Genomic DNA, 11,862 nt, shown 5'->3' with positions numbered 1-11,862 from the left:
TTTGACGCATTTGTCGCACGCATGAAAGTTCATCATCAAGACTACAAATGGACGTACACGTAATCAACCTCACATTTTATTCGTGTCAAAAATTGAAAGAACAAACAAGATCACAAAAAATTTAAATGATTTTTTTACCTTTGCTACATTTTGTCGAACAGGTTGGATGCGGTGGTCGTGGGCGTGACTATATCTTCCTCCATGGCCGACTGTGGCAATGGCGAAGGTGGAGGAAGGGCTCCTTGGCCGGAAACGGATGCCAAGGCCGCCGGCGACAGCTGATTGGTTGACGCAGCCGCGTCCGACATCAAATTCTTGGCCGCCCCATATTGGTCATTCCACATCGGATTGCCCCCCACGTCGCTGGCCGCTTCATGCCTCCATCGCGGGGCTTGGTGGCCCGCTGCTTCTTCGTTGGCGGGTTGCACGACCGGTCGGGCGGTCGGGGTGGGGCAAAACCGGGACACCACTATGACGGCGACGGCATGGAGGTGGACGCTGGATTGGATAAAGTGGCCGTGCCAGCTGCGGTGGAGACGATGGAGTCATCAGCGTTGGCCATGCCGTCGGCGGGCGGCCAAATGAACGCAGTCGTGCATTTGACACACCCGCTTATTCTACATCTCCCGTAAATGGAGATGTAAATTTGCATCTCCAGGTGTTTGTGTTTTACATCCTCAAATTTGCATCTACATATTCTATATTATCTGTTAAGATAGATTTTACATTATATGTAAATTTGCATCTCCAACTGATATATGTTTTACATTATATGTAAATTTGCATCTCCAGGTGTTTGTGTTATACATCCTCAAATTTGCGTCTACATTATCTGTTGGGTGCATCTACACTACATTATCTGTATAATGTAAATTTGCATCTCCAGGTGTTTGTGTTATACATCCTCAAATTTGCATCTACATTATCTGTTGGGTGCATCTACATTATCTGTTGAAGATATGTTTTACGTTATATATAAATTTACATCTCCAGGTGTTTGTGTTATACATCCTCAAATTTGCATCTACATTATCTGTTGGGTGCATCTACATTATCTGGAGATAGGTTTTGCATTATATATAAATTTACATCTCCAAGTGTTTGTGTTATACATCCTCAAATTTGCATCTACATTATCTGTTGGGTGCATGTATGTTTTTCCTCCAATTTGCATCTACATTATCTGTTGGGTGCATGTATGTTTTACATTATCAAATTTGCATCTACATTATCTGTTGGGTGCATGTATGTTTTTCCTGAAATTTGTATCTACATTATCTGTTGGGTGCATGTATGTTTTACAATATCTGTTGAAGATGGGTTCCGCATCTACATTATCTGTTGAAGATGGGTTTTACATTATCTGTTGAAGATTGGTTTTGAAGATGGGTTCTTTGGTCTTGGAGAAATGCAAGTTAGTTCTACATTATCGGTTGAAGATGAATTTTGGGCCTGAAACAAAAATTGCATAAACTCCGGAAACAAAAATTGCATAAACTCCACACTATGTTCACGCTTAACCTCCTCACTATGTTCACGCTTAACCTAAGGAAACAAAAATTGCATAAACTCTGCTAGGCAACATAGTGTGGGTTTTTGGGCCAGAAGAGGCACCACCTGTTCACGTTTAACCTCCGGAAACAAAAATTGCATAAACTCTGCTCCGCAACATAGCGTGCCCTTGCTCATGCAGGCTTCTCAGACACAACATTGCATCTCACGGCAGAACACTGTTAGGATGATCTCCACTGTGTGGGCCCAACGGCCCACCGGGCCCTTAGATCTGCGCCCTGATCGGGGGCGCTCAACCGACTATGGTTGACGGGCCCCTGTCACCTGCACTATATAAAGAGGTGGGGGCCGGCGGCTTGACTCACGAGGTTCGTCGCAACGCCGTACACCCTACCTAATCCCCTACCGATCTAGGGTTAGTGCAATGCTGACGGGAAGCACTGCCACCGCTACTCTGCCATCACCGGCCACCGTCATCATGGCCGGCACCGGGAGCTCCTTGAGCCACAACAAGAAGGTAATACCTACCACCACTGTTGCCGGAATCCTAGCCTAACCGATCCACAGAACCTATCAATGGTATCAGCCATGTTTCGGTTGAGGATTTCGGTGCAAATCAAAGAACTTTCCGCTCCCACAAGAACCCTGAAGTTACAGGGCAAAGAAATCACCGGAGAGGGCCTCGTGATCGCCGGCAAAGTGCGCCGCCGCAAGGCCGTGCCGTTCCTCTCGATCCCCACACGCATCGGCAAGCCAAGCTGCGGGGAAGAAGAACACGGCCTCCCCAAGGGGGCAAAAGGGCACCACCACCGCACCGCTTGACGGCGGCGCGCTCTCCCACGGGAGCTCGCGCACACCGGCAAGGGGGACAGAAGGGGCACCGCTGCTTCATGTCGTCGTTGTCCTCGGTGACATAGAGAGGAGATGCGGGTGGTGGAGAAACAGAGAAACAAGGAAGGGGAAGAAGAGATGGGAGGAGCCCAGGCTCGCGCGGCATGGTGGTTTTGATGCTGTTGCTGGCGGCCTAGGCGAAGCTCCTCCACCGGCGCCTCTCTCTCTATCAAAGTAGGGGCAATGGAAGAGAGGCGCGGCGCGGCGCGGTGGTTTTGCGCCGCCGCCGGCGGCCGGGCCGGACGGCCGGGGCGCAGCCCCTTTTTTCCGCCGTCTGAGGGAGAGAGAGAGATCGAACAGAGAAAAGAATGGGGGCGCTAGGTTTCGGGTCTGGGACTCTGTCCTGTTTTTGTTCGAGCGAGAACGGCGGTCCACCGTCCGATCGCGTTGAACGGTTTGGATTAAAACCCTAGCCTCCCCACTGGCCTTTTGGGCCGAAAGTGATCGCGGGCTAGGCCGAGGAAGGCCGCCTCGCCCGGCGTGGCGCGGGGAGCAGGCCATGGGCCGCTTCCTCCGCTGCGGGCCTTGAGCGCTGGGCGTGGCTGCAGCTGCGTGCTGTGCCGTGGCCGTAGCAGCGCGCTGCACCGAGGCCAGCAGCCTTGCGCGCTGGGCCGAGGCAGGGCCAGTCCATTTTATACAGTTTCCTTTTTCTACTCAAAAAAAATTTCCAACGAAAATTCTGTTTAGAAAATATATAAAAGAAAAAAGTAGAACAGTTTCTGAAAATGAAAATAAATTTTTTTCAGAAAAATAAACGTTCATGAATTTTAATAAAAGAAAATAATAAAGTTCATGAATTTAGTTGGCAAAAAGAAAAGTTTATGTAAACAATAAAAGTGTTTTTTTTAAAGAAAAGGAAAATTTTTCTGTAAAGAATAATAGGTTCATGAATTTTCTATTCATGTTTTTTCTGCTTCATATAAAAATAAAAGTGCTCCTTTAAAAGTGAATAGAACTAAAATAAAAGATTAAATTGTTGCTTCTCTAATGCTTTTTTGAACCAACCGGTTAAAATTGCTTAGAGAGTAAAAGAGTACAGAATTGTTTCTGCATAGAATATTGAAAGTTTCTTCTGCAAAGAAAAAGTTTTATCCTCCAATTAAATTGGAACCAACGGAAAAATTTAATTGGAAAAACTGTTCTTAGCAATGTTTTCCCCTGTGGATGAATCAGATTCAGATAGCTTCCGCTATGACAAAAGAAAGATATTTGTTTTAAAGTTAAAATATGGTAATGTTATTTTCTAACTAACGTTGATGATAACAGTACTATAATTCTATGAGTCTTATGTTCAAAGCTTAAATCTCTGATAAATTTTGTATCAAAGTGATCAATTTTCAGAGAACAGTTAAAGATAAAGAAATGCTCTTGAACTAGAGAAATGTATATTTCTTATTTCCGCTGCAATAAAGTTGATGATGATTATTATTTCTGAGCAAAGTTGTTTAATAGAAATACTATCATCACATTGTTTATGAGTTATATGGATTATTTCCATTTCCACCCAACGGTGATACGGAATTAATGTAGAAGAATGAGTTTTATTCTAATTCTACCACAACGATGATTTAGAGTATAAAAAGGAAGTTTTGCAAAAGCTTAATGTGCATATTTTTTTAACCAGACCAACGTAGGGTTATTTTTATGCTCATTATTGTTGATTATTGGCTAAGTTTTCTCAGACTAAAAGTTTTCCATGCTTTCATTCATGAAAGCGAATGGTTGGGTACTTGTGACCCGAAAGATGACCAAGAAAGGTCATAACGTGAGATAGTATGTTCTCTCTAAAGAATGGTTTCAAAAGAAAAGAGTTAGATCATTGAGAGTCTTGGTTGACGAATGTCTTTCATATACTCTCTATGATTTGAGATAAAACAAGCAACATGCGTGTTTAATTTGACCAACGTCGGATCAAGCATGTGTGTCAAAGAGCATTCGGATTTATTTATAATTTTGATGATTGAATATGCAGTCAAAAGAGCCAATTCTGGCATTTTTGTCCCTTACAAGGAATTACCCATATGGTGGGAAAAGATGATTATGATAAAACCCGCATGGCAGGAAAAGTCTGGGAAAATCCCTGCGTAACCCGTATGGCGGCAGAAATTTTCTCAGACTTATCTTGTATGACAGGAGAAAGACATGATGACTCATGTGCTTTTAATGTGTCCCACTCTGGGAGAAAAGTATGGAGTAGCTATTATGCTTTCCTAGTATCAACCGTACATCTTATGTGTAACGGTCATTAAGCACTCAATAAATCCGAAGAGAATAAAAGTTACAGACGAAACTAAAGATAAGAATCATATGCAAGTGTGACTTGCAAAAGTACTAATGATAAAGAACTCTGTTGAGTTTCTGAAATGGAATGAGGAAAAAGTACTCCCATACCAGTTAACAGATAACTTCATTACGTATGAAGTAATCAGATAAATGAAGTAGATAATCAAAGTTTCCTCAATTCACAAGAGTTGTGAATGGTTTTTCGAAATTGTGGCAGAAAATTTCTTACCACATTTCGAGGGGGAGAAAGAAATATGAGATATCCATTAATGAAGAATGTGATCGTCTTGGGGAGTACGACGATAATAATAATACCCCTAAAGAAAAGAAATAGCTGTATTCCCGGATCTTTTACAGTTCCAAAAGCAGACTAAGGAATACTAAGACGGTGCTTAAAGTGCCATAAAGAAGAAAGTTTTAATAGAATAAACCCAAATAATAAAGTTTAAAGATACGCTATTTTTAGTGAAGATGGAGTAATCTCGGGGAGCATGTTGTATGACCTAAACAACACCTGATGTTAGCTCTATAAAGGATGAATGAGTACACATGGATCTTGTGACACAGGTCCCTGTAAAACCTATTGCCTCTTCGAAATAAAAGACCATAGAATTAATTTGCCTCTTGGCAATGACAGAGCAACAACAGCCCCATATGAAAGAAGTGCCAGTACCTGAGACACAGATGGTCTCAAGGAATGAGAAAATCAGATACTTCTGATTACTATAAAGTCTATGTTAGTGAAATTCAAATCGAGGTTGATCTCACCTCATTTAAAGTGCTCAATCGAGCTTAGAGAAGTGTCTGTTTGTCTAAATGATAAGAGACTATGTGAGATGAAATAAAATTGGTGAATCCCGACAATGTTTGGGACTCATAAGTAATTTCCAATGGAGCATAAACAGTAGGCTGTAAAAGGTCTACAAGGTCAATGTGACTCCAAAGGAAATATGTAAAGGTGTAAAGCGCGACTTGAATCGAAAGATTTTGTGCAAAGAGAATGAACAAATTACAACGAGTGTCAGTGGCACATCATGACCGACATCATGATCTGAGTTACATCAGATGAATGTAAAGAACACAAGGGATACTGCTTCAAGAAGTTTTTTATGGACTAGAGCAAGTCTCTAGACAGTTGCATTTAAAGTTTAAAGAATCAGATGATATTTTGGGTTAAAGAAAATGGAAGGACAATTGTATTCATGCAAAGTTATAGAATGGGGAATTCATTTCCCAATCCTGTGCATGTGGATGACGTCCTACTTGCTAATGGTGATGTTAATCTACTTCAGGAGGAGAAAAGAAGTTCTTGTCCTCAAAGTTCAAAATTGCATTTCTTGGAGTGTCTCTTGTTATAAATATCGAGATTCACCAAGAAAATAATAAAATGGGGCATTAGGAATGTCGCATGGACATGCTAACAAAGGTCTCTAAAGTATGCATGCGAGAAAACCTACGCCTGTTCTTATAGTCAAGGGTAATGGAACTGGAAACTATGGTGTTTCAAAAGTTGATGAGAAAAGATTGAAAACGGATATGGTACCATATGCTTCAGCTGTTGGAAGCTCAATATATTACCCTGACACAATTCACGTATCCGGGTTGTTTTGGCAATGTCCAGTACATATATAGATCACTGGAATGGAGTCAAAGATATCGGCCTCATGCTAAAAGAAATAAGTGCTCTCAAAAAATTGTGAGTACAAAGACAGGACATGTGAAATGTATAGCGAAATCCACAATTGTCGCTAACTTTTATATTTGAAGGTTTTTGTGTGAAAAGCTTCAAAGAATGAAACAATTATCATCAATGTGATGCAAAGATATTTTATAGCTTGATATGAGGCTGAGGGACGGGCAAAATGGTTAAGGAGACCTGTACCCGGAGTTAGTAATGGTTGACAACAGCGATAACCATTTTAAGTTTTTCGCTCCTAGAACAACGAGTCAAGTGTTGATGCCAAACACACTGACACAGAGTTATGCGTTGTAAAGGAGAAAGTCCGGAATTATGTAGAAATGCTTGAAGCATAAAAACAACACACAAGTGTTTGCAGATCTGCTTATTAAAGGCTTACCGCCAGTGGGTTCGAAGAACACACAGTCATGGGTTTTATTCTAATATTTCCGGACAATAAAAAGGGCCAAGGTTAAAGAATTTGTTTCAAAACAAAGAGGTACGTTGTGGCTGTCTGATTTTATCAGCAATTAAACATGTTCTATGTATTGATCTGAAACATGTTCTATGTATTGATCTGTTATGAAACGAGTAAAGTAAAAGTATAAGGTCAAAAGTAAAAGTTGAGATCAAGGAGGAAAACGTTAGGATGATCTCCACCGTGTGGGCCCAACGGCCCACCGGGCCCTTAGATCTGCGCCCTAATCAGGGGCGCTCAACCGACTATGATTGACGGCCCCTGTCACCTGCACTATATAAAGAGGTGGGGGCCGGCGGCTCGACTCACGAGGTTCGTCGCAACGCCGTACACCCTACCTACAGTGCTGACGGGAAGCACCGCCACCCCTACTCTGCCTACTCTGCCATCACCGGCCACCGTCATCATGGCCGGCACCGGGAGCTCCTCGAGCCACAAGAAGGTAATACCTACCACCACTGTTGCCGTAATCCTAGCCTATCCGATCCATAGAACCTATCAAACACTACTCCAGCAACTCTATCCTCATCTAGACATCCATGTGGTCATAGAGGATTCGAGGTCTCAAACTCGTGAGCATAGTGCCATAAATAGAACACATAGAGCAAAGGGAACAAACATTACAGCCGAAATTCTAACGAAATTCGGGCTTGCTTGGTGCCAGGACTAGCTAGCAGATGGGACAGAGTGCACAAACTGTCAAAGGTACATGGAGAAATTAAGGGAAATACAGTACGACATTTCAAGAGTTGCTCCAAATTTCTTAGCCCTAGCCCCACACCCCGTGGCTTAGAATATGCCTGAGAGCATGGTCGCCGCGCTCGACAGTGCGGCTCCGGTGATGGCGAAATGGACGACGTGGTCGGAGTGCCCGTTGTCCCCGGTCAGCGCGACTGCCGCTCCGGCGATCGCCCCTGCTATCGCACTGTTCTTCTGCAGCAGCATCAAGGTTAACAAGCACAAGTTAGTTAGCAGCCAGTTAATTCCGAAGCTAGCTGATCTAAAACAGCAAGCAGAAAAATAATTTAGAAGATCGAGAAACCAACCCAGTCATGGTGTCCTCTGGCCTCTCTCAGACCGTACGTTATCCCAGAGTACACTCCGGCTGCCAATCCTGCCGGAAGAACAACACATATTAGAAGCTGTGCTAAAAAAATGTTTGAGATGAAATAATTAGTTAACGCTGAAATGAATACTAACCCCACTGAATGGCCTCCTTGCTTGCCGATTTAACCTGCAAATCAAGGTGCGAGCTAGTGGTCAGAGGGAGAAGAACTAGCTATCGGAACAGATAATTTGAGCCTTGAAAAGCAAGCCTGGTAGCTTACCACTGCGTCGAGCGACTTCTGGCCGTCATCCCCTGTGGAGAGTCGATTTCATCAGCTCAGGCTCAACGTAAACAGAGAAAAGAGCTACTGTCCAGAAAAGAGGTATCACCTCTGGCGCTGGAGAAATGGCTCCTCTTGGCGGTGCTGTCCAGCCCCGTCGAGTCTCCTCCCATCCCTTCGACGGCGACGAAGTAGGCCTCCCGCGACACCGCCCTCGCCGCTCCGACCTGCCATCATACCAGCCCGGAGCAGTCAGATCAGATGAACTAAAACACGGAGCTCATTCGCAAACAATGGAGCAGAGCATGCGTGCACGTTGGGTGGAGATAAAAAAAGGCACGTACTCCGGCGGCGCGGATGAAGCTGTCGGCGACGCGGTTGAGGAGCGGGTGGCCGAGGTCGAGGAGCGGGCGCCGGTCCATGCTCGCCACCTCGTCCTTGAGCGTGCGCGCGTCAAGCCTGCTGCCCATCTCTCCCACGTAGCTGGTCTGCTCTCTTCTCTTGCTTGCTATGTACTGCGTACTGGACTACGAGTCTGCGATACGATAGAGAAGTGCCGAGCGGTGGAGCCGAGGGCCTCGGTTTTATGAACGGAGCGGGGGAGGCGCGCGTGGGTACACGTGTGGGGTGCCGCGCGGCAACGTGTCCGTGCCGCTCCTCGTGGCGGGCTGTGCGCGCCCATGGGGCAGGCGGCAGAGTGTTCCTGAAGGTTCTCCATGCGCTTGGAGGTAGAGGGGCGCGTGGCAGCAGAACGTTGGGCCGAGGCGAGGGGGTCACTAGAAGACCTTCTTCTTGGGCATGATACCAACACTTACATTCTCCCATGATACCAATTCAAAATATTTAAATTTAAATGTGTCAAAAACTTTCCAAAAAAATCATGTATGTTCTCAACATATGTGTCTACAAGCCTTAAAAAAATCAGATCCAAATTCAAATTGTGCAATGAGAAAGAAAAAAAAGAAATTCAGCATGAATAGTATCAATAAAGACAAAACATGAATAGTGTAAAAAAACTACACTATTCACAATAGATTTGTCTTTTTTGTTTCTCAAATTTGGATCTGATTTTTGTAGGGCTTGTAAACACATATGTTGAGAACAAGCATGATTTTTTGGAATTTTTTGACACATTTAAATTTGAATTTTTGAATTGATATCATGGGAGCATATAAGTGTTGGTATCATGTGATATTCTCCCCCTTCTTTTTCTGTGGCGAACTACGGGGCATCGTGTTTGGCGTCTGACCGGTGAAGCAACGCCTGAAGTTTATTTTTTGAGTCTAAACACACTTGCTTTATTGAATAATAATGTTCATAGGAATACAATCTAGGTCTGGCGGGCTTATAAGCGAGTGTCAATGGACAAGCTGAATTCTCGCGTGAGGATTTTTTCGTGTCAAAACTTATTTTTTTATTTTTTCAATTTTTTGTAAAATGTTTGAAATTTCCAACAAACAGGGATTTCTAAAAATTACTTACGAATTTCAAAATGTTCATGGATTTCAAAAATTATTTTAAATAAAAAATGGCGAATTTGAAAATATTGTAGGATTCAAAATATATTTAAATTTCAAATTCACAAATTTGTATAAAAATTGTATTTTTACAAATGCTCTAAGATTAAAAATATATTATTGGATTCACTTTTTTTCAATTTCAAAACGCATTCATCAATGTAAAAACCCCTATACAATCAGAAACGTAAATTTTTTAAAATTCTTCAGCATTAGTTTTAAAAAGTTAATACCAAAAGTATGTTCATCGTATATAAAAAAGTTCATTATATATTAGAAAATGCTCAGTGTCTATTAAAAACATTTTCAAAGTAAATTAAGAAAATATTGTATATTCAAGAAAAGGTAATCGTATATCAAAGAATTGTGCATCATCGTGTATTTGAAAATTGTTCACCAAGTATTTTAAAATAAAAATAATCCTGAAATTGAGAAGAATTTTGAAAACACATTTTTTTAATTTGTGAACAACTTCTTAAAACATGGATATTTTCTGGAATTTCAAACAATATTTGAAAACACTAACATTATTTGGAATTTACAAAAAAATATGAAAATATGGATATATTTTTTAATTTCCAAACAGTTTTCTAAAAAGAGAACATTTTCAAAATAGGAAGAAAAATCTAAGGAAAACCCAAAACAAAATAACAGAAAATAAAAAATAAAAACCCCACAAATCCTTGTAACTGGGTCGGCCCATCTCACTGCGTTGCGGGCGTTGTCTCTAATTGTTGACGCCTGCATGTGTCAACTAGGGTTTACCCCACATTATTACCACACAGAAATCCCTATTTGTCGGCCCGATCGACTGCATGCCCTTATGAATGTTACATACTCCGCGTGGTAGTACAAGATTATGAACGGTTGAAAAATCATGCCCCTGTATCCTTTGTGTCATTGAGAACTTTGTTAGGATATTATAAGCAATTCTTTATTAAGCTTCATTCAAATTACTCGCTCCTTCCATATATACAGGGTCTAATACGTCTTTCGATGTAGCCTTTGACCAATAATAAAAATATCAGTATATGAGGTGTATGATATAAAAATTATATCATTAGAAACATCTTTCACATACAAATTCGATGGTATACTTTGTGTAACATGCATGTCATGTATCATTGTGCTAACCAGTGGTCAAAAGTAAACTCGAAAAACATATTAGACCCTATGTAAGTGGACGGAGGGAGTAACATCATTACAAGTTTACTGATATAACAAATCATATACGATATACTACTAACATGTAACATAGTCACATATGAAACCAAAATAGCATGCCAACATGGAGCGGCTTGGAATATACGAATTCAACGAAAACTCGAGTGCAACAAAGTCAGCGACCATGGTGGTGAAAATGAGGTTTTGGCTATACCGGAAGTATTGGAAGCAACCAAAGCAGTCGCGCCTAGGCACTCCCAAAATGTTAATTTCCCAACAATATCCACATGAGGGAGATACCCAGGTTCACGTCCTCGAATTGAGGTAATATACTACACCCTGCTTGTCTGTAATGATGATCTAGCCTATTTGGTGGTAGTTTGTGTGCGGCTGCTGAGGGTAGTCGATCAATGTGGCAGGACCTTTGTCTTTTCCTTTTTTTTCCTTTGGCTGTGTGCATCCTGAATGTTTTTGCGACATCTTATAGGTGTAGTGACTAGGTGTAATTGGTATCTTCATGATATTAATATATTTTCTTTTTTTAAATCTATCTATCTGGGACTAAATGGTTATGATAAACTAATTTTATTACTTTTAGTAGCATTCCCGTGCATGTTGTCACCATTGGTTTCTCTCTAGGCTAACATATACTACTAATTTTATTCTAGGAATTCAACTACAAAATGCACATATTTTTTAATAAGAAATTAGTGGAGGTCTTCAGCATAGGATGTGTGGGTCTATTAATCTCTCTTTGCGATATGTGATGGCCGATTTCAATACCATTGTTGCTTAGAAGTGTGACCATCAAGTGTTCCCCTGGATGTAAAAGCTGTTAAACTATTTGTGTTGTTCTGTTCAATCTTCTCAAGCAAGCCCGAATGTGGTCTTTGAATTCCAAGTCATGATTATTCAATCTCCACTAAAGGCATCTCCAATGCTGACCCACCGCCCACAACCGTCCGGGCCGAGCTGTCCAGCCGCATTATGTCATCCAACATGGTATCTCAT

The 11,862-nt window shown here is 41.8% G+C and overlaps 1 protein-coding gene across 1 annotated transcript; it reads right to left on the bottom strand.

Moving 5' to 3' along the window:
- Nucleotides 1-7,402: 7,402 nt before the first annotated feature.
- Nucleotides 7,403-8,738, bottom strand: LOC123124273 (outer envelope pore protein 16-2, chloroplastic). The gene is made up of 6 exons (XM_044544925.1): nt 8,515-8,738; nt 8,280-8,397; nt 8,171-8,202; nt 8,043-8,076; nt 7,889-7,956; nt 7,403-7,775 (listed from the first exon to the last, which is right to left on the bottom strand). The coding sequence occupies exons 1-6, from the start codon at nt 8,638-8,640 to the stop codon at nt 7,632-7,634; spliced, it is 522 nt and encodes a 173-aa protein (XP_044400860.1). The 5' UTR covers nt 8,641-8,738; the 3' UTR covers nt 7,403-7,631.
- Nucleotides 8,739-11,862: the final 3,124 nt, after the last annotated feature.

Source organism: Triticum aestivum, chromosome 5D (assembly GCF_018294505.1).
Source record: "Triticum aestivum cultivar Chinese Spring chromosome 5D, IWGSC CS RefSeq v2.1, whole genome shotgun sequence".
Classification (NCBI taxonomy): Eukaryota; Viridiplantae; Streptophyta; class Magnoliopsida; order Poales; family Poaceae; genus Triticum; species Triticum aestivum.
Note: the sequence above shows the minus strand (reverse complement) of the source record. Positions and strands in the feature narration are given on the sequence as shown.